The 20,518-nt window shown below is 47.1% G+C and overlaps 1 protein-coding gene across 1 annotated transcript in view; it reads left to right on the top strand.

Annotated features, from left to right (window-relative positions):
• SFXN5 (sideroflexin 5) overlaps positions 1–20,518 on the top strand; it is an 84,337-nt gene that overhangs the window by 34,411 nt on the left and 29,408 nt on the right. Inside the window, 7 exon segments of the mRNA XM_054391439.1 lie at positions 1,183–1,209; positions 2,299–2,353; positions 4,205–4,230; positions 10,015–10,068; positions 10,495–10,551; positions 11,389–11,454; positions 17,829–17,919. Coding sequence (XP_054247414.1) covers positions 1,183–1,209; positions 2,299–2,353; positions 4,205–4,230; positions 10,015–10,068; positions 10,495–10,551; positions 11,389–11,454; positions 17,829–17,919 — 376 coding nt within the window.

Raw genomic sequence — 20,518 nt, forward strand, 5'->3', positions numbered from 1 at the left:
AAACAGCTAGGCTGCTGGCTCCCAGGGGTTTGATGGCATTTTGTCTTTAAGCAGAGGTTAAAGGGTGGCTTTCAGCAGCTCCAAGTACCTGCATGAAGGGCAAAACCAGACAGTGCTGGGGGCTGTCAGACAGAGGTGGGACACAAGCTGCTTGAAGTTGAAGCCAGACTTGAGCTGAGCAGAACAGGTTTTAATATTAAAGGCAAAGATCTGTTGTAGTGTTTTACAGGAGGCTTGGTTTTAGATCCCTGTCTGGAATGAGGTACCTTGGAATGGGGATTTTCTTTGGAGATCATAAGCTACATTCAGGTGTAATGCATGGAGGAAAGTCCTCACAGTGGGCAAACTGTGGGTTTGTGTATCTGCCAGAGCATCTCTTGATGTTGTGCACCTGTTCATGAGCTCTACGTGCACCTCATGTGTGAGTCAAGGCCAGGCTGGACCAGGCCTTGAGCAGCTTGGTCTAGTGGAAAGTGTCCCTGCCTATGGTGGCAGGTGCAGGGGTTGGAACTAGATGATCTTTGAGGTCCTTTCCAACTCAAACCATTCTATGATTCTGTGTTTCTTCCTCAGTGCTTGTAGATCTCTGTCCAAGCTTGATTCGAGGTGTTGTGGTGCTGCTGAGTTACAGTGAGTAAATAGCAGTGGGAGCTTGTGAGAGTTTTAAATGAGATTTTTTTCCTCTTCACCAGCATTTTTCAGTGCCTTTCCCTTCTTGAGGAACATGAAAACCAGTGGCTGACTTATTCCGAATCTGGGTTTCATTTATTTACTGTATTTCTCTGCAGGGCTTGCTGCACCTTTGTTCCCCAGCAAGCCTCAGTGCCTGCAGGAAGCTGATCCAAGGAGAGCCTGTGCTAAATTTACCTTGAGATCTACGTGTGGCAGAGTTACCGAGAGAATTCTGCCTTTGTAAAGCTGAGTGTGAAGTCTGCCTGTTGTTGTTCTCTCTTACAAGCAGGAATATCTTCTCTGCCTTGCTGGGCTTGCTGGTCATGCAGCTTTGAAGGAGCTTGCTGTGTAAGGGATCTTTAAATACATCCTGGAAGGGTGCAGAAAATGAGGCTGGTTTAAAGCGTTCCCTTACAACAGCAGCTCAGAGATGAATAATTGGGGTTGGGTGTAAAATTGCACTGCTGGGTTGTTTGGGTATTTTTTTAATGCAATGTTCTCTTTTTCTAGCTGTGGGGAGCTCAAAAAATTAAGCAGGTAATAAGATTTTGTTGTATTTCATTATCATTTTCCACTATTGCTGCTTTTTTCTTTCCCCCTCCTTTTCATCCTCTCCTCCATTAGTGACTTTGCCAGTTGCTGTTTTGTCTTGCCACAGAAATGTAAATGCAGGAAGCACTGTTGCCACCAAAGAGTCTGATTGATTTTTTTTTTTTTTTTTTTTTTTTTATTTTGTATTTATATATTTTCATGTCTTCATTTTCTCCTTCCTGTCTAGTCAAAAGATTTCTTGTCTCTAGGCTTTTGGAAATAGTTTGACAGTTCTTTGGGAAGGCTTGAAGCTGTGTCGTACCTTCCTCCTCTGCAGCCCCAGATCGCTTGGGGATTGGGTTTTCATCCCCAGCCAGTTCAGCCCAGTGCAGCCTCCTGGGCTGGTTGTGAAGTGGAGTGAAAATGGGCCAAGTGAGCTTCCTTCTCTGTTCATGGGTGACACAGGCTGAGGATTCCTATGGAGGGTGGGCTGTCCGCAGCTGCCAGCGATGGCTGAGAGGCTGTGGGTACTCAGACAGGTTGCATTATCTGGCAAATCCAAATCCTGTGGCATGTGAAGAGATTTTATTTGGGTCACCCTTATGGTGACAGCCAGAGCGGGCCAGATCTGCACAGGTTTTATCCCAACTCAGACAGATCCTGAAGTAGCATTTCAGGTTTCCTACAACAGGCTCATGCAGCCATACCTGCAGATGGGGGAGATGTTCCTTGGTCTGAATCCATCCTCACACAAGTCCTTATGTTGGTCTCCTGCCACCCATTGGCTTCACAAGCAGCATAAAGTGATTTTACACCCTCATTCCTGCCCTCCCCACCCCTCTGCCATGGAGAGGGCTCTGCCTTCCTTTCACAGGGCAGAGTTTCAGCCAGGCATTAAGCTGTACCTTGGTGGAGATGCTGAAAAGAGGCAGGGACAGAAATCAGGTTTCCCTTTCACCTTCCTAAATCTGCATGTTTTGTTTTTTTTTTAACCCCATGTGGTTAAGGTAGAGCTGTGGGTGGCCTTTGGGGACATTGTAGTACCAAGAAAGAGCCACTTCTGATATTTCAGGTTGTTTGCTGACTGTTTTTCAGGCCATCATCCACCCCGATACGAATGAGACCATCTTCATGCCTTTCCGGATGTCAGGTATGGGATGTCCTGATTGGGCACTCATGGCTTTTACTGGGAATCAAAGGGGTTGGGGTTGTTCGTTTGTTTGAGTTGCCTCTCATAAACATTTAGACCAAGATCAGAAAGTAATTCAAACGAAGTGAAGGAGAATTAGGATCCTAAATATGAGGTCTAGTGCTTGATATTTCCCTTTCCCTCAGATACTTTAACCTGGACTCGAACCAACATCTCCTCTGGCATTTTTTTGAGGTGCCCATCACTCTAGTGGGAATTTTGGTTTTGTAGTAAACAACAAAGATTGATGCCCAAGGAACATCCCAGGCGGAGAATGGACTGAGACTGATTTTCCTGTGTGTGGTGGTACCTGATAGCTATGGCACTGAGGGCCCAGGAAGGATCAGCTTGTCCATGGGTTCACCATGCTGCTTAATGATAAAATTGTCACCTCTTCTTCCCCATTTTGGGGTGTCCATCTGCCGTGCACAGGTCCACAGCTACCTCTGCAGTGCAGCCTTCATCCTTTCCTGAAGGATCTATTTAAATAAATAGATCCTTTCCATGTTTTCTGGGGGAAATATCTTCACCTGAATACTGGAGACGGGGGAAAAGAACAGGCTTGGTGGCTTTTCTTCTCCAGTTCTTCAGTGAAGGGTGATGTTGAGGGTGAAGTGGAGGGGAGAAGAGCCAGAACCCACTGTTTGGCTGCCTTGTTCTGTACTTTTTCTTACATTTTTCTTCCTCCCAGGTCTTTCCCTTTCCCACTGTAAACTGGATCCAGGAGGTTTAATTCAGTAATACTGGTAAAATGCTCTGAGACCTTCCAGTGGAAGTCAGAGAGAAATTATAATTAGCACAGAAACTGGCAGCCTGAGCAGGGGAAAAATGTGAAGCATTTGATTTTGGTGGTGCTCAGTAAGATTTTGGTGGTGCTCAGTAAGATTTGGGGTAAAGGCTGCTGGCTAATAGAGACCTTTAACTTACACCTGTGATTAAAATAGTCCCTCTCTCCTCCATGATGCACATATACTTTCCTCAGCTTATCTCCTGTTCATTTTTCTACTCTCCTGGGGTAGAATCACTAGTGGAGAGGTTGATAAAGCAGGTGGTGAGGTCCCACGATGGTCCTGCTTCTTAACTGAAGCCCACCACATGGGCTCTACAGCTCATTAGATGGTTTCAGGAACATCTTCAGCACCCTAGTGGGACCAGGCTCAACATGAGGGGAAGGGGCTCAAAAAGCTGGAGAGTTTTTTCCTGGGTAGGTTGTGGGAGGGTCTGATGAGCAACAGAGCTGGCACAAGGGAGGGAACAGCTTGCATGACTGAGCCTAGGAAGGGGGGCAGGATCTCCCCCGTTCCATGGCAGCAAGCCACTGGGTCAGCTCCATCAGCACCACCACAGCAGCACCCAGCTCCTCCTGGTCCAGACCAAGCAGCTCCTGGTCTGAGCTGTCATCCCTTTGCTTCTGCTGGTTGGGGTGGTTGCTGGCTGCCTAGCTCAGCTCAACCGCACAATGCTTTCTGAACTGCTTCTACCACATACTGGCACAGACTGGGTTTACTGGAATAAGCTTTAAGGCTTATTATACAAGTTGCAGGGAAACTCTTAAACCACAATGCAAGAAAAACAAAAAGAGGATGGGAAGGAGACTGGGGAAAGATCAAGAGGCTGCTCTAGGTTGATGCTTAATGCATCAGGTGTAGGTCTACGGATGTCCCCACGGTGGTATGGAGCTGGTGGAAGTGAGTGCAGCCCATCATGCCAACATGGCTTCTATTCTGAACTAATGGATGTCTTAGATGTGAGTTTTTCTGTCCCAAAGCTGTGTACTAACATTAATTCATCTCTTTTGTTTGTTTTCAATAGGTTACATTCCCTTTGGAACACCCATCGTAAGTATTCTGACATCTCTCCCCCCTCTCTGAGCACTGAGAGGTGGATTTTTTTTTTTTTAGCACTCACAGACAGTTCTCTAAATCCCACCTTAGCTCCTCATGTCACACAGGGTCCCACCTTTCCCATCACACATTACCAAGGCCTTCATCATGTAAAACCTGCCCTGTGGACACAGCTCGTCGTGACTGAGGTTATTTTATCTATTTAACATCAATCTCACCCAACCCCCTGCAACATCTTCAGCTTTCTCTTTCCCTTCTGGGAAGGGAAGTCCAAGATGAGCTCATTGCCTGCAAAATGCAACTTTGGCAACTCTCTGATTTCATCTTTGGACCCTTTTTTTTTTTTTTTTTTTCTTTTGATTTGCATGCTTTTCACTTTGCTTCCCAAACGTGATGAGCTGCAGTGTGGTGAGGCTGGTGCCCTGCACTCTCGCCTCGATTGATTAAACACAGAGAGTGCTTTCTGGGGGGCTCTTGCTAAGGGCATTTGCAGTTTGTACTTGTGATTGTGAAGTTTGTAAGCTTTAGGGTGCTCTCAAGGGTAAAAGCCAGAAGGGAGAGAATTCTGCTTCTCTTCCCAATGCCCCGAACTCAGCTTGTCTCCAGGAACAGGAGCTGAAGACCTCAGCTCATCTGCAGGAAGAATCAGGAGAGGTTAATTAACCCTGTTGTATGAATGGCAAAACTGAGGGACACACTTTGGCCCAAACCTGATCCTCCTAACCACCAGCTCTTGCCTCAGTTTATTAAACTACTCTGATTGAAATTGTTGAAGGAGCAAAACGTGCTGAATTTCATCTTCCTAAACCCAGTGGACCATGGTGTAGTTCATGCCTAAAGGGAGTGATCCTTTCCAGAACAGCAACAGCAAGGCTGGCAGCACCTAAAAGCAGAAATCATTGCAGCTGTTACTATTTGGTGGTAGACGTCCCATCCCTGGAACCATTCCAGGTCAGATTGGATGAGCTCTGATCAACCTCCTCTAGCTGAAGATGTCCCTGTCCCTGCTGACTTGCAGAGGGCTTGGACTAGACCTTTAGAGGTCCCTTCCAGCCTGGGTGATTCCATGCCCCTGCTGACTTGCAGGGGGCTTGGACTAGATGAACTGTAAAGATTCTTTCCAAACTGAGGCGTTCTGTGCTGCTGTGGTTCTAGGATTCTATTTGTTGTCGTGCTTAAGGCTTTTGGTGGTAACTTTGTATGGGGCATTTTAAAAAGAAAAGGTTAAACAAAAATGAGTTAACCATCAAACTGACAATGAAATCGGCCCAAATCCAGAGCTGTCAGAGGAGCCGAGAGCTGTCAGATGAGCCCAATTTCACTAGCTGCAAAGGATAAACTGGAACCTCTTGTCATTTAGAGAAGGGGGGGGGGGGGGGAAAGAGGAAGAAAAAAAAAAAAAGGAGGAAGAAAAAAAAAAAACCCAAACGTTTCAAATGTTAAAATTAAAATGTAACATTTATGCCAATCGATCTGTGAAATTTAGTGACAAAATTGGCAGCCTGCTCTAGCATAAAAACAGTTTGAGTCTTGCATTTCACATAGGGGGATGGGATTTCCTCAAGAGAGGCTCAACGTGCCTGGCTGAGTGTGGTTGCCCTCAGCCACTGTAATCAGCCTGGTGTTTGGAGGTCATAGACACCACCAGAGCCACGACTAGGTGACCTGTTGGCAGGTTTGCTGCCCAGCAGTCAATGTACCATGCTGCCTGTGTACACATTGGGGTGGTCTGCCCCTCTACAGCTTGTTATATGCAGTTCAGTGTGGTTTAGCTCATTGTGAAAGAGCCTAAGGTCTTGCTGAAAATAATAGTGGGTTTTTTTTTCTGGCCAGTGCAGCTACTGCCCTGACACCACCAAATCATTGTTATTCTTTCCCTGAGTTGTATTCATTTGCCTTTCTTTTTAGCCAGCATCCTTTCCATGCTCAGGTTTATGCTTCTGTCCCTGAGTTGGATGCAGTGGCAGAGCAGGGACAGGATGAATATGAGCCAGTGTGTGTCCAGCTGGCCAAGAAGGCTACCAGTATCATGGCCTGGATCAGCGGTAGTGTGGCCAGCAGGACTAGGGTAGGAATCATCCCCTTGTACTGGGCACTGGTGAAGCCACACCTAGAATCCTGGGTTCAGGACTCTCACTACAAGAATGACATTGAGGTGCTGGAGAGTGTCCACAGAAGGGCAGCAAAGGGTCTAGAGCACAACTACTGTGAGGAGCAGCTGAGGAAACTGGGGTTGTTTAGCCTGGAGAAAAGGAGGCTAAGGGGAGATAATTTTGCTCTCTCCAACTCCCTGAAAGGAGGTTGGAGCCAGGTGGGGTTGGTCTCTTCTCCTATGTAACAAGAAATAGGACAAGAGAAAACAGCTGCAGATTGTTCCAGGGGAGGTTTAGGTTGGACATGAGGAGAAATTTCATGCCCAAAAGGTTTGCTGAAAGGCCATGGAGATGTGATGCTGAGGGACATGATTTAGTTGTGACCTGGCAGTGCTGAGTTAATGGTTGGATCTGATGATCTTTAAAGGTTGCTTACAGCCATAATTCTCTGGTTCTATGATCTGTAAGTGTGAACAGAGCTTGTGTTTGCCCACCTAGATTTCAGACCAGGAGGGAGCAAATCCAGTCTCTTGCGTTATCTCCCTTAGCTGTAGGGGTGAGATGTGCAAGGCAGCTGCAGATCCATAGCCTTTTACCCTAGTTTTGCATTTAACCTCTAGGATGAAAGGCTCCAAGGAGAAAAAAATTGATCTGCATTTAGGAAATTCAGCCTAAGATATGGGCAGCGAAGGTGGAGCAGGAGTTGTGCTGCTGTTCCCACCTTTAAGCACCTGATTTTCCTTATGTATTTAAAGATGGGGGAGGTCTGGTTGATTTATCAAAGCACATAGTGAAGACTTAGTTGCAGGACTGGAGGCTGGACTAGATGACCTTTAAAGGTTCCTTCTAACCCAACCATTCTATGATTCTGTGATTCTCTGATTCCCTGATTTTGTAATTATGTTTTTGTGAATCTAGAATTCTGTGATCCTATGGGTTTGTGACCCTAGGATTTTGTGATTCTGTGATTCCATGGTTTTGTGCCCCTAGGATTCTGTGATTCCATGGTTTTGTGCCCCTAGGCTTATGTGATTCTATGATTTTGTGGTCCTAGGATTCTTTGATTCGTGATTCTATGATTTTGTGACCCCCGGATTCTGTGATTCTATGATTTTGTGCCCCTAGGGTTCTGTGATTCTATGCCTTGAGGCTTGCAAGGGGAGGGCTCATGACACAGAGGTGCTGATGAGCTCCTCAGAGTGGATGGATGTCAATGTCAGAGCTTTTGCCCTGGCTTTGGGGCCACCAATGGCCATTCACACCTAATGGGCAATGAAATTTCGTAGCTGGTACTTTTCTACCCTTTAGAAGCTTCTTTTCTTTTTCTTTTTCTTTTTTTTTTGTTTTTTTTGTTTTCCTTCTTCGTTATTTTTTCCCCTGACAGTAATTAAAAGTGAAACTGTACATTTCTTGACAGACTCTTGCACATATGGAGAGTTTGCATTCAAACGTGCCTCTTTCAGTCATACACATTTTGGGTGCTCTTTTTTATTTATTTATTTTCCTCCTGTATTTCTCCTCGGCGCTCAGCTTCAGCTGACAATGTGAGTAGCTGCCTGCAGTCTTCCCTCTCTCTCCACCAGAGCCTCATTAGCTCGCTGGCTTCAGGCTCGTAAGTCAGTGCTGGGGTGCTGGGGTGAGGAGGTTCATCGCCTGTTGGATTCCTTTGGCTATGACTAGCAGTGGAGTAATTAATGACAAGCTCCTCGTCTTGAATGGGAGCAGTAAATTAGTGTAACTTGCAGAGCCTGGCGCTCCGCCAGCCCGCAAAGTCCCTGCAACTTCACGAAAGGCTGTAGGAGGAAAAGCTGGAGGAGGAGGAGGAGGAGGAGAAAGGAAAGAAGATGTAAATGAAATGAGGCCTCCCAACCCTGTTACCCTTTTGTTTGTTGTTATTTCTCTCTCCTGTCCTTACGTAGAAGTTGCCTCCTCTTCAACTGATGCTGCTGCAGATGTGCGGAGAAGGCTTTCGCTTGCCGCAGGCTCTCAGTGCTCCCACAGGGAGGTTCTCTTTCTTCTCAGCTTCTGCAGGGATAAACTTAGAAAAAATGGTGGAGGAGGTGGTCTGAGTGTGGGAATAGACTCGCAGCTTTTGCTGCCCAGATGCCCTGTAGATGTCTCAGGTCACATCGAGTCAATCAGTCCAGGTAGATTTAAGCATTTTTCAGTCTTTATGCTCTTAACAAAGACGCAAGTGGGATCTTGCAAGAAGAAGCCCATCTTCTTCAGAAGCTGTCACATATTTAAGGTGCAGGAAGAGAGAAAAGAGCAATGGTAGTAGGAAGTGCCCAAGTTGCCAAGGAGGCCAACAGCACTCTGGCTTGGATCAGCAACAGCATGGCCAGCAGGACCAGGGCAGGGTTGGTCCCTCTGTATTTGCACTGATGAAGTTGCACCTTGAATGCTGAGTTCAGTTTTGGCTCTGCATTCCAAGAAGAACATTGAGGTGCTGGAGTGTGTCCAGAGAAGGGTAACAAAGCTGGTGAAGAGTCTAGAAAAGAAGTCTTGTGAGTAGCAGCTCAGACACCTAGGGTTGTTTAGCCTGGAAAAAAGGAAGCTCAGGAGAGACCGTCTGGCTCTCTACACTTCCCGGCTGGAGCCTGGTGGGGTTGGTCTCTCTTTCAAGGAACAAGCAATAGGACAAGAGGAAGTGGCCTTAAGTTGTGTCAGAGAAGGTTTAATTTGGACATGAGGAAAGATTTCTTTCCAAAAGGGTTGTCAAGACCTGGACCAGGCTGCCCAGGGCAGTGGTGGAGTCCCCGTCCCTGGAGGGATTAAAAAGCTGTGTAGATGTGGTGCTGAGGGACATGGTTTAGTGGTGACCTGGCAGTGGGTTGGACTCTTAAAGTTGTTTTCCAGCCTAAGCAACTGTATGATTTTATAAAGTATCTCATCTTACCTGTTCCTTACCCAAGAACTCTTCATGTTTGTTTGGTTTATCTTTGGGACTCCCCTTGCTTTGCATCCTTTTCCTCCTCATCAACACCTTATGCTTTAATAAAGCAAATTGCCACAAAACAAGGTAGGAAGGATTCTGACAGTGCTGTCAGGACTGTATAGACACCATACACATGTGACCCTAAGTGCTGCAGTGGGTGACCTTGCAAAACCTGTGACGTCTTGCATTCATGTGGGAGCAGGCAGCCCGTGGCCAGATGTGGTGGGACAGGCAGTTGTCAGCCTCTGGGAGCTGGCAAGAGTCAACCTGAGCTCACAACCCAAGCAGGAGTTTTTGCAGCTATGAGTGTAACACATCAACAATTCTCTCCTTTGAAAACAAAATTCAGGCTCCCAAGCAGAAGCACATGTGCTTCCAGGTGGCACTGCTGTCTTCAGATGTTCAAATCAGCGTTCTTTCTTGTGCCTGAAACAGTGAATGTGTCAGAGGAAAACAAGAAACCCCTCTTCACTGCCAGTAGTACCAACTTTGAACTCTTGCCTTCATGCAGGGCTTGTGTTATCCTCCAGAAATAATCTTTGGGCAGTATCTGCTGCCAAGATCTTTTCAAGGTGTGTGGCAAGCAATAAAGGTGCAAAGCATTCAAGGGCAGCTACGTAGCCCAGTTTCACCCCTGGAAAATGGAGAGACAACAGACTGAAGGGAGGTTCAGTAACTGTTCTGACTGCATGCCTGGAAGAGCAAACCAGAAATGCATTTGCTAACAAGAAAACTCTTCTCTTGCAGGTTGTTGGTCTTCTCTTGCCCAACCAGACGCTGGCATCCACTGTGTTTTGGCAGGTAACGCTTGTCTGAATGGCTGGAGAATGTGATGGGATGGAAAGGAGCAGCTGGCTTCTGTCTAGGGGACAGACTGATGATGCATGTGGCTATTCTGCATTGGCAGTGCTGGAGTTCATGAGGAGATGATGTGGCTGGATTTAATCAGGGGAAGGTTTGGTAGCTCTGGAATTAGCTGTAAGTCCCTTCCAATCTGGGTGATTCTCTATGGAGAAGCAGAGCTGCCCATGGGGCACTGGATCTCCATCCCTCTCTTTGAAGGACATTAAATCAGATGTAGGACGTTTGTGAGGCACTGAAAAGAGGTGACAAGTTATGAGCTGCTCCAAAGGGAGAGGAACTCTTCTAGGGTGCTCCAGTGTTGGTAGATGGCTTTTCCTTTCCCAAAGTCATGTTTATGCCTATCTCTTCTTGTTTCCCCTGCAGTGGTTGAATCAGAGCCACAATGCCTGCGTCAACTATGCAAACCGCAACGCGACCAAGGTGAGGAGCCCCAGCAGCTGTGGCACACGCGGTGCCTCGGCTCCGTTTTGACACGGAAACAGAGGTCTTGCCTCTTCCCTGCTAAGGGACTCGGGGCTGTGATGAGATTTCCAGCTAAACCTAGGCTGTAAATGGTGTGAGGCTCTCAAAAACACTCAAGGCACCTAAGTAACGCTCAGTACCTTTGAGCTGAACCAGGGTATGCTAACTGGGGTGAGATTGTTTAGTGTGGTACAGAGATGAGCACAAAATGGCATCTGGGATTTTGGATAGCAGAAGATGGCTCCATGTTCATTGTCTTGTCAGCTGAGGGCTTAATGTGTGCTGCCAGCAGCAGAGCCATAAAGTGGTGTGGCTGTTCCGTCACTTTAGCCTTCATTCACCCCGTGTCAGGATGTGGGAAGCTCAAAATGGGAAGCTGAGTTGGAAACCATCCAGCTCATTGAGATAACATTTCAGAGACAGTTATTTAATGTGGAGAGTTGGGGGTCCATCACTCGTGTAGAAGATTGCTAATTTTGTACCATTTGCTGAATTTCACTCACACTCTTCCTTTGAGCTGCTAGTATTATACATTTCTGATGCCAATTAATTTTCCATCCCCTTTAACCTTGCTCACGAGGCTCCGATTTGCTTTTGCCGCTGCTAGATGACAGACCGTGTGTCACGGAACAATATGACAGCATTAAACCTGTCTCTGGTTTCAAACAAATACAAACAAAACAAAACAAAACAAACAGAAAAAAAGAAAAGGAAAAAAAAAAAAGAAAGCTTGCTTGTGTTTTAATAACCAGAAGTTTGTTTATTCAAAATATGTTTTGTTTTTCTTTTCCAAAGCCTTCTCCGACATCCAAGTTCATCCAGGGCTACTTGGGAGCTGTCATAAGTGCTGTCTCAATAGCAGTGGGTAACGCTTTATATCTCTTTATCTTTCACTACTCCCTAACTGCTCCCTTGCAGCAGTGCTTTTGAGATGTTTGTTTGAATTGCCAAGCCTGTTTATCTTCTAATTGACAGAATTCAGTCTCCATCACCAGAAAATATTTTCACTGGGAGGTGGTTCTGTCCATGCATGCCCAAACTTTTCAACAGAAGGAGGCTTCTACTGATGATGGCTTCCAGCACGTCCTGCACTGTGCCCTGCTTGGGTCTCTGCACCATGGTTTTGCTGCTGGGTGAACTCAGATTATCCACATGGCATTACTCATGGTGAATTAGCCTAGTCCAAGTTAAAAGAGTGACTTTGAGGCTGCAGAATGAGAATGTGACAGCTGAGCAGAGGCAGGCTTTTGGAGATAGTCTCCTGGTGGATCAGTTCCTTGAACTGAGGGTGTTTCAAATGACAACTCTGACCTGCAGACAGCATTTGAGCTGGAAACGGTGTTCAGGTGATAGCTGAGGTAATCTATAAAGAGCCTTTACCATTGCTCAGTCATGGTCTCCTGGTGTAGTCAGCAGGCTTTTCACACTCAGATTCTCCACAAGCTGTCATCTTTAGCAGGGTCAGCTAATTCCCAAGGAGGTGTGGACATTGTTCAGGAGCAGCTTACGGAAGTTATTCCTGACACTGTGATTTCAGAGAAACCTCTGAAACTTGTGGTTCTATCTTTTCTGCTGGAGCATTAAAGATTCCGTGGCAGCTTGTACTTCTTTCCCCTGGCCAAGACTTTTTTTCTTTTTCTAAAGCTGAGGGGTGGTGTGATTGAGAGCAGCCCTTCAAGGATGGGCTTAGAGGTGCTGGTAGATGAAGAGCAGGACATGAACTGGCACCGAGCGTTCACAGCCCAGAGCAAACCTGTCCTGGGCTGATCCCCAGCAGTGTGAGCAGCAGGGGCAGGGAGGGGATTCTGCCCCTCTGCTGAGACCCTACTTGCAGTTCTGGGGCCAGCTCTGGAGCTCTTAGCACAGCAGAGACATGGACCTGTTGGAGCAGGGCTGGAGGAAGCCACAACAATGATGTGAGGGCTGGAAGCCCTCTGCTGTGAGGCCAGGCTGAGAGACTTGGGGTTATTCAGCCTGGAGAAGAGAAGGTTCCAGAGAGACTTTCTGGTGGCCTTTCAGTGCTTAAAGGGGCCTAGAAGAAAGCTGGGGACAGACTTTTTAGCAGGGCTGTTGTGACAAGACAAGGGGAGATGGTTTAAACTAAAAGAGTGAAATTTAGACTAGATGGAAGAAATGTTTTATGCTGAGGGTGGTGAGACCCTGGCCCAAGTTGCCCATAGAGGTGATAGATCCCTGGAACAATTCCAGGTCTCCTGCAGAGCCAGAAGTGGTGGTTTTATCATAAATATCTGGATTAATATCCAGCATCTCCTCCAGGATTTGGAGGGTTTTATTAAATGACAATGACAAATATTACAGCAATAGCCCTGAGGTTCCTTGCACTGGGTCGGGAGGCCTCAACCTTCATTAACTGATCACTGCTGTCAGTTAGCAACAAATCACCTCCCAGTGTGAGCCTATTAGGACCAGATGACCTGAAAACAAGTGCCACTGCTTCCAGTGGGCTGCTGAGCCCTGGTATTAATTAAAGAGAGCCCCTTCCAGGTTTGCAGTTGGCAAGCCAGGCTGGGAGAGGGCTCCTGAAATGACAGATCAGTTGACTTGTGATTGTGCTTCCCATCCTCTGTGCCCTCCGTGGAAGGGGAACCAAAGCCACATGTGTGAGGTTAGTCAGCTCTTGAGTGGAGGGTTTCCCCCATGAATAAAGTAGCAAAATCCCTCCTTCCCCTCTGTCAGTGCAGAGGCAAATAAAGACATGGTCCTCACTTAGCAACCTGAGCTAAATTCTGACAAAAGTAGGTGTTTTGTCTTCCTTTGTGTAAGAGAGAGATGCAATGTCCTGTAACCATGACTGCCACCCAGGCTGGGTGTTTTGTATTGATCTATACACTTCAAAGGTACCTGCTTGAGGCTTGAACCTTCCCCTTTGGCTTGTCTTGGGTTACAAAAGTCAGGCAATTAATGCCATTAATAACTATGGTGACTACATCAGCAGGGAAGGCCTTTGACATGGTCCCCCCAATATCCTTCTCTCTAAGTTGGACAGATAGATATGGATTTGGTGGGTGGACTGATTGGTGGATAAGAAATTGACTGGATGGTCACATCCAAAAGGTAGAGGTCAATGATTTGTGGGTTTGATGGGTGAATCACCAGGCTGGATGATCATACCACTCTCTTCTAGTGTCTTCAGGTATCTTGGGTGTGGCATCCATGAATCACTAGAGAAGGTGGTGTGCAAAAGTGGGAGTGTTTGAGCTCAGGTCTCTGTAGTCAAGAGCCAGACACTGCTTCATTTAAAAACTTCAAGCAGCAAGCCCAAGTTTGTCACCAGCATCTCCAACCTTCTGTGATTTTGCTCCTGCTCCTAGCTCCACCTCCAAGGAGGCACCTGGCCATGCTCCATTCCCTCCCATCTCTCACCCTCCTTTACACTGACTTCCTCTGGCTTCTAAGTGTTTCTTGCCTGCCCTAAGTGGCAGCGAGTCCCGAGGGCAGTGGGTGGCCTCCTCACAAGCTGATTATGGGCATCACACCAAATTCACAGGCTGTCAATGCAGCTGCTCTGCACGGCTCACAGACAATTATCAGGAAGAAGGAGTTGGGATTAGAAAAATCCACAGGGGCACCTCCACCTAGAAAGGAGAGTGAAAAATGGTGTGTGTGTGTGTGTTAAGTGTGTAAGGAGTGCAGGGATGGAGCAGCAACCCATGGCTCATGGCACTGAGGGTGCAGGAAGGAGCAGGGTTGGTGCCCCAGAGTGCCCAGAGCAAAGGATGTTCTCCCTGCCCTGTGTCACACACAGTCAAGAAAACTAGAATCATAGAATTGTTTTGGTTGGAAAAGACATTTAGGTCAAGTCCAGCTGTTAACCCAGCACTGCCAGGTCGCCACTAAGCCATGTCCCTCAGTGCCACGTCTGCATGGCTTTTGAACCCCTCCAGGGACTTTTAAACCACTCAGCCACTCCTCACAAGATTTGTGCTCTAGATCCTTCACCAGCTTCCTTGCCCTTCTCTGGACACACTCCAGCACCTCTGCCAAATCACGTTTGTCATCAGCCTGAATCCCTTCTTTTCCTGCTCACACCTGTCCTGCAGTCTTGCTTCTTTCTTCTAGTAAAGCATCCAGCTCTGGGGCTACTGTGGTAGTCCTCTTGGGGGTGGGAAGAGACATGAGGACCATCCAGTCCAAGTCCCCTGCTAGAGCAGAGTCACCCACAGCAGGTTGTGCAGGATCACAGTGTCCAGGCAGGGTTTGGAATGTCTCCAGAGGAGGAGACTCCACAACCTCTCTGGGCGGCCTGGTCCGGAGCTCCAGCAGGCTCACAGGAAGGTTTTTCCTTGTGTTTAGGTGGAACTTCTCATGTTGTAGTTTGTGCTCATTGCCCCTTGTCTGTTCACTGGGCACCACTGAAAAGATTTTCCTCCATTCCTTACTCTTGCTTCTCTCTAACTTCCTTCATCACTCAGACTGTTACTGCTTTCTCTTCCCTCATAGTCCTCCATTCTGTTCTCCTTGACTTGGTAAAGCTCCAGTTGGTAAACAGCCCAGTTTTCCATCTCTCTGCCTTCATCTTCACCTCCCAGTCCTAATGAATGATTTTTTTCCTTCCCTTTCCTAATGCTCTTTTCTTTAGTTTGGCTGTATGGGACTCATCAGATCCAATTAGTGCTTTACTTCAGCAATCTCATGATTTGAGGACTGAAGGACAAGCTGCTTTGGAGCCAGTCCCTCCTTCCTAGTTGACTTTCTCAGTCACTTGGAGCAGCCAGCTTCAGCTGCATTGGACAAGACTGCCCCAATACTGCTGGGACGTGGGAAAGTTGAATCCATTAAATCAGTGGAGATGTCACCAATGCAGTCTAGAGAGCTGCTCAGTGACATTGAGGTGGCATCATCTGCCAACCAGTGTCCACCTTGCTCATTGGATTCCTAAAGTTCCTTTACTGTATAAAAATTCACTGTCAAAAGTAAGTGAAAAAGCTCGAACTGGGTTTGTATTTAGTGCTCTAGAATTGATTGAAGAGGTGCAGGGTTAGACCTTCATCAAATGGCTTGAACATTGCCAACTTCAGGCCTTCAAAAACTATTTCTCAGCTTTCAAAGACCTTAATAATCATAAAGGGGGAAAAAAAAGCAAAAAGCAGAGACTTTTTCAAATAGTCCTGTGCTTTTCAAGTTCATATCTTGGTGGACATGAGTCAGAGCCTTTTGAGGCAAGAAGTAAAAGAAAAGGCAACAAAAATCTTGAGGTTTATTATTACAGTCACTCTGTGACGGTGTCTGATGGTGTGGCTTCAAGTGCAGCAACACCATGAACTCTGTCCTTCTGCTGAGGTCATGTTGTTGATGCTGAAAACCAAATTGGTAGCACAATAAGCAGCTGGGATCCTTGGCACTTAAGGAAGAGGGCAGAGTGCTGCTGAAGGTGTAGTAGAGCCCTGTGAGTAAGCTGCTTATCTGTGGATAGTGTTTGGTGCCCATTTCATGTTGTGGGAGGGACATCAGCAGCTGTGGTGTGACATGTCCCCTGTGCCCAGGTTGTCAGGATGCTCTGACAACCAGACCAAGGAGGTGCTCTGAAGAAGTGCAGGAATATTGGAAGCCAGTACAGCACTGAAACCAGAATGTCAAATCCATGCCCTGAGCTCCCAAGTTGAAGGAGGAGCTCTTGTCTTCCTGGTTTGAGACATGGCCAGCGTGAATACCTTCATTCCAGCTGCATCTCTGCAGTTCCTTGATGATCAGCAGGGATGAATGGGAGCTGTTGGGGATGTTTCCCATGGGTGTACTCATCAATGTCTGTCTTGAGAGGGGATTTAAAAGACTCATTTATCTGTGCTGGGCTGCAAAGAGAGCCTATAGGACAAGAGGAAATGACCTCAAGATGTGTCAGGGAAGGTTTAGGTTGGACATGAGGAACAATTTTTTCACCTAAAGGTTTGCCAAACCCTGGTGCAGGCTGCCCAGGATGGTGGTGGAGTCTTCATTCCTGGAGGGATTGGAAAGCTGTGTAGATGTGGTGCTGAGGGACATGGTTTAGTGGTGACCTCTCAGTGCTGGGTTAATGGTTGGACTTGATGATCTTAAAGGCCTTTTCCAACTGGAATGATTCTATGGTTCTCCCATGTTTACTGTGATGATCCCACCTCACTGTTACAGGTTTGTACCGTGCCAGCCATGTGGATCCAGATCTGTGACTCAGGCTGTGGGCAGGGTGATAATAATAACAATACTGCTGCAGTTATTGTCTTGGGGATGGATTTGCTTTGATAATCACTGTTCTTTGGCCAGCAGTTAGGAATCAGACTCATTAAGCTCTCTTTGGTGATGAACTTCTGCTCATGGTGGTGGGGTTGAAGAGCACCTGCTCACTGGTGGATCCTTCCCTTCCCTTCCCTTGTTTACCCTCATCCTGCTTTGTGACCTGTAGGAAGGAGTTAACAGATTGGCTAAAGCAATTTCAAACCTGTTAGAAACAAACCCTCATTAGTTTCCTTAATCTAGTCCTGGTGTTGGGAATTTGGGAGGTTTGATTTAAATCTGTAGCAACATTTAATTTCATATTCACAGCAGGGTGGTTGCTGTAAGCGGAGCACTGAGTTCATCTGCAGCACCAAACTGAATCTGAAAGTAAAATGCTTTTATTATCACCAGCCTCACAGTGGTGTCTCTCATGGACCTGCTCCATCAGGTCCATGTCCTTCCTATATTGAGGGCTCCAGAGCTGTACACAGTACTCCAGGTGAGGTCTCACCAGAGCAGAGTGGCAGAATCACCTTTCCAGATCTGCTGGCAACACATCTTTAGATGCAGCCCAGGATGTGATTTGCCGTATGAGCTGCAAGCACAGCTGGGTGAGGACTCCCAGCTTCAGTGATGGGGAAAATGGCAATGCACTGGGTAAAAATGCAGCTAGGGGCATGTCCAGAAGGACTGATGGTGGTGCAGTAGTTTCTATCTTTCAGCTTGAGAGAGTTTAAACCCTGTGGTTGGGATTCACTAAACAGTTTGGGATCAACCCTTCATTTAAGCCAAATAATTGGGTTCAATCCTTCATTTAAAACCTTTTGAACCATTCATTGAATAAAAGGTTGGACCCAACACTGCTTAACTCTTCACCATGTGGGGAGGGTTAGTTCTCAAGTGCTTTTGCATGGAGAACCTCAGTCTTGCCCCCTGAAGAGCTCTGCTGCTGTCTGCAAGATGTGGCATCTGCCCTGCTCCTTGAAGCTAAATATTTTTGCTTCTCTCTTTTTCTCTACTCCAAGGTGGGCCTTAATGTTCTGATTCAGAGAGCAAACAAGTTTACTCCTGCCACTCGTCTCTTGATCCAGAGGTTTGTGCCATTCCCTGCTGTCGGTAAGGAGTGACTCTTTTTGTCTATGTTCCAAGTGCTGCCTGTAAACCTACCAGTGGCTAACAGCAACTGGGGTGGAAACCTCACTGCTGCTTTCTTGATTTGCACCACCCCTGCTGTGCACCTTCAGTGTGAGTACCTCAGTGTGGGGCAGTGTAGGCAGCGATGGGATGGTGCAGAGCTAGACATGAGCTGGTGCTGTGCACTTCCAGCCCAGAGCCAGCCATGTCCTGGGCTGATCCCCAGCAGTGTGAGCAGCAGGAGGAAGGAGTTGATTCTGCCCCTCTGCTTTGCTCAGACCCCACCTGCAGTGCTGGGGCCAGCTCTGGAGTCTTCAGCACAGCACAGATATGGAGCTGTTGGTGCAGGGCCAGAGGAGGCCACAGCAATGATGTGAGGGCTGGAAGTCCTCTGCTGTGAGGCCAAGCTGAGAGAGTTGGGGTTGGGCCCAAGCTGAGAGTTGGACCTGGAGAAGAGAAGGCTCCAGGGAGACCTTCTTGTGGCCAATAAGAAAGCTGGGGACAGACTTTTTAGCAGAGTCAGTTGTGACAGGACAAGGGGTGATGGTTTGAAACTAAAAGAGGAGATTCAAACTGGAGAGAAGAAAGAAATGTTTTACTGTGAGGGTGGTGAGACCCCAGCCCAGGTTGTTCAGAGAGGTGGGAGATGCCCCATCCCTAGAACCATTCCAGGTCAGGTTGTCTGGAGCTCTGAGCAACCTGCTGTAGTTGCAGATGTCCCTGCTGACTGCAGAGGGGTTGGAACTGGATGACCTTTAAAGGTCTCTTCCCACCCAAACCTTTCTGTGGTTCTATGATTCTCTTTCAGCAGGAAAATGATGCAAAGCTGCTGGCAGAGGCAGCTGACAAGGCTTTATGGAGCTCTACTTTCCACTCACAAGCAGGTTAAAAAATGATCAGCATGGTCTGGTCCTCGACCACCCAAATTCAGGAGCATTTAATTTTCAGGATCTGGCTTGAATCACATCAAATAAAATCCTCAAGTACCTGGTAGCATTAGAGGGGTCTTTACAATAAAAATGCAATGAAATGCTCCTGCTCTGAATGGACAGATTAGACAGGCACTGATTAAAAACAGACCAAAGTGTGTGAAGAATTAAAGCTCCTGCTGGCTTGTTGGAGCACAGAATAAACCAGCTAGGGAAGGGAGATGCTGGGCACTGCCTTTGCTGAAGTCCCTGCTTACAATGCTCTGCCAGTGCTGAGTTATTTTATCTGTGAAGGTAATTTTTTCTCTAAGAGTTAGGGCAAAAATATTTTATAGGAGCTTGTTTGTTCATAAGGGTGGTGCAAAAATTGTCCAAGCATGGGGGAAATCAAGAAACAAAAGGATTTTGCTCACTCTTACAGGTCCGTTTTCAACTGTGTTAATGGAAATCTTTCCCTTTAAGCTTTTTCCTTTGCTTTTTCCTTACCTGTACTGGTGCAGGGGCTATTCTTCCCCAGGTGCAGGACTCTCTTGAACTTCATGAGGTTCTCTCCACCCAACTCTCCAGTCTGCCCAGGTCTCACTGAATTGCAGCATAGCCTGACAGGATGTCAGCCACTCCTCCCAGTTCTGTACCATCAGCAAACTGGCTGAAGATCCACTCTGTGCTTTCACCAAGGTCACTGATGATGATGTTGAACAAGACTGGACCCAGTCCTGATCCCTGGAGAACAGGAATTACCCGTGGTCAACATAAAGCTGAATGGGAGCAGCTGAGAGAGTTGCTTGTCTCAGACAAAACAGGCTGGAATTAGATTTTTGAGACCTGGGGAATGAAGCCCTAAGGGGATGCGGAAACTTGGGAAAGCATCTAGCTGTGGTGGGAGCTTCAGGTTCATCATGAGCCTTGTGCTGGTGTGTCCAGACTTGGCCAGAGTCATAAAATGGTTTGGGTTGAAAGGGACCTCTGAAGCTCATCCAGTCCAACCCCTCTGCAGTCAGCAGGGACATCCTCAACTTGATCAGGTTGCCCAGAGCCCTGTCGAGCCTCACCTTGAATATCTCCAGGGATGGAGCCTCAACCACCTCCCTGGACAACCTGTTCCAGTGTTCCACCACCCTCATGGTGCAGAACTTGTTCCTAACATCCAATCTAAATCTGCTCTGCTGTAGTTTGAAGCCTTTGCCCTTTGTCTTGTCGCTGCAGGCCTTTGCAAACAGTCTCTCTCCATCCAGGTACTGGCAGGCTGCTATTAGGTCTCCCTGGAGCCTCCTCTTTTCCAGGCTGAACAACCCCAGCTCCCCCAGCCTGTCCTCATAGCAGAGGTGCTCAGTGTCTGCTCAATGTATGTTCAGTCTTGACTGATAGCTAGAAGGACAGGGCATTTGAGTGTTAGAAGAAAGAGGGGGGCTAAACTTGCTTTAAATGAGATGCCTGCTTGCTTTTCTCTCTTGGCTTGAGGAGCTGAAGTGCTGGTAACAGAGATCTTTTGATAGATGGGAAGAGTGGTCCAGTAGTTTGAATATTAAAGAGAGAGACAGAGTGTGCGTGTGTGTATGTTCCTCTTATTCTCAAGTGGAAGGAGCATTTGTCACCACAAATCATCCTTGATTTGCAGAGAGCTGCATTCATATAGGGCTCACCACCCACCA

Source organism: Indicator indicator, chromosome 23 (assembly GCF_027791375.1).
Source record: "Indicator indicator isolate 239-I01 chromosome 23, UM_Iind_1.1, whole genome shotgun sequence".
NCBI lineage: Eukaryota > Metazoa > Chordata > Aves > Piciformes > Indicatoridae > Indicator > Indicator indicator.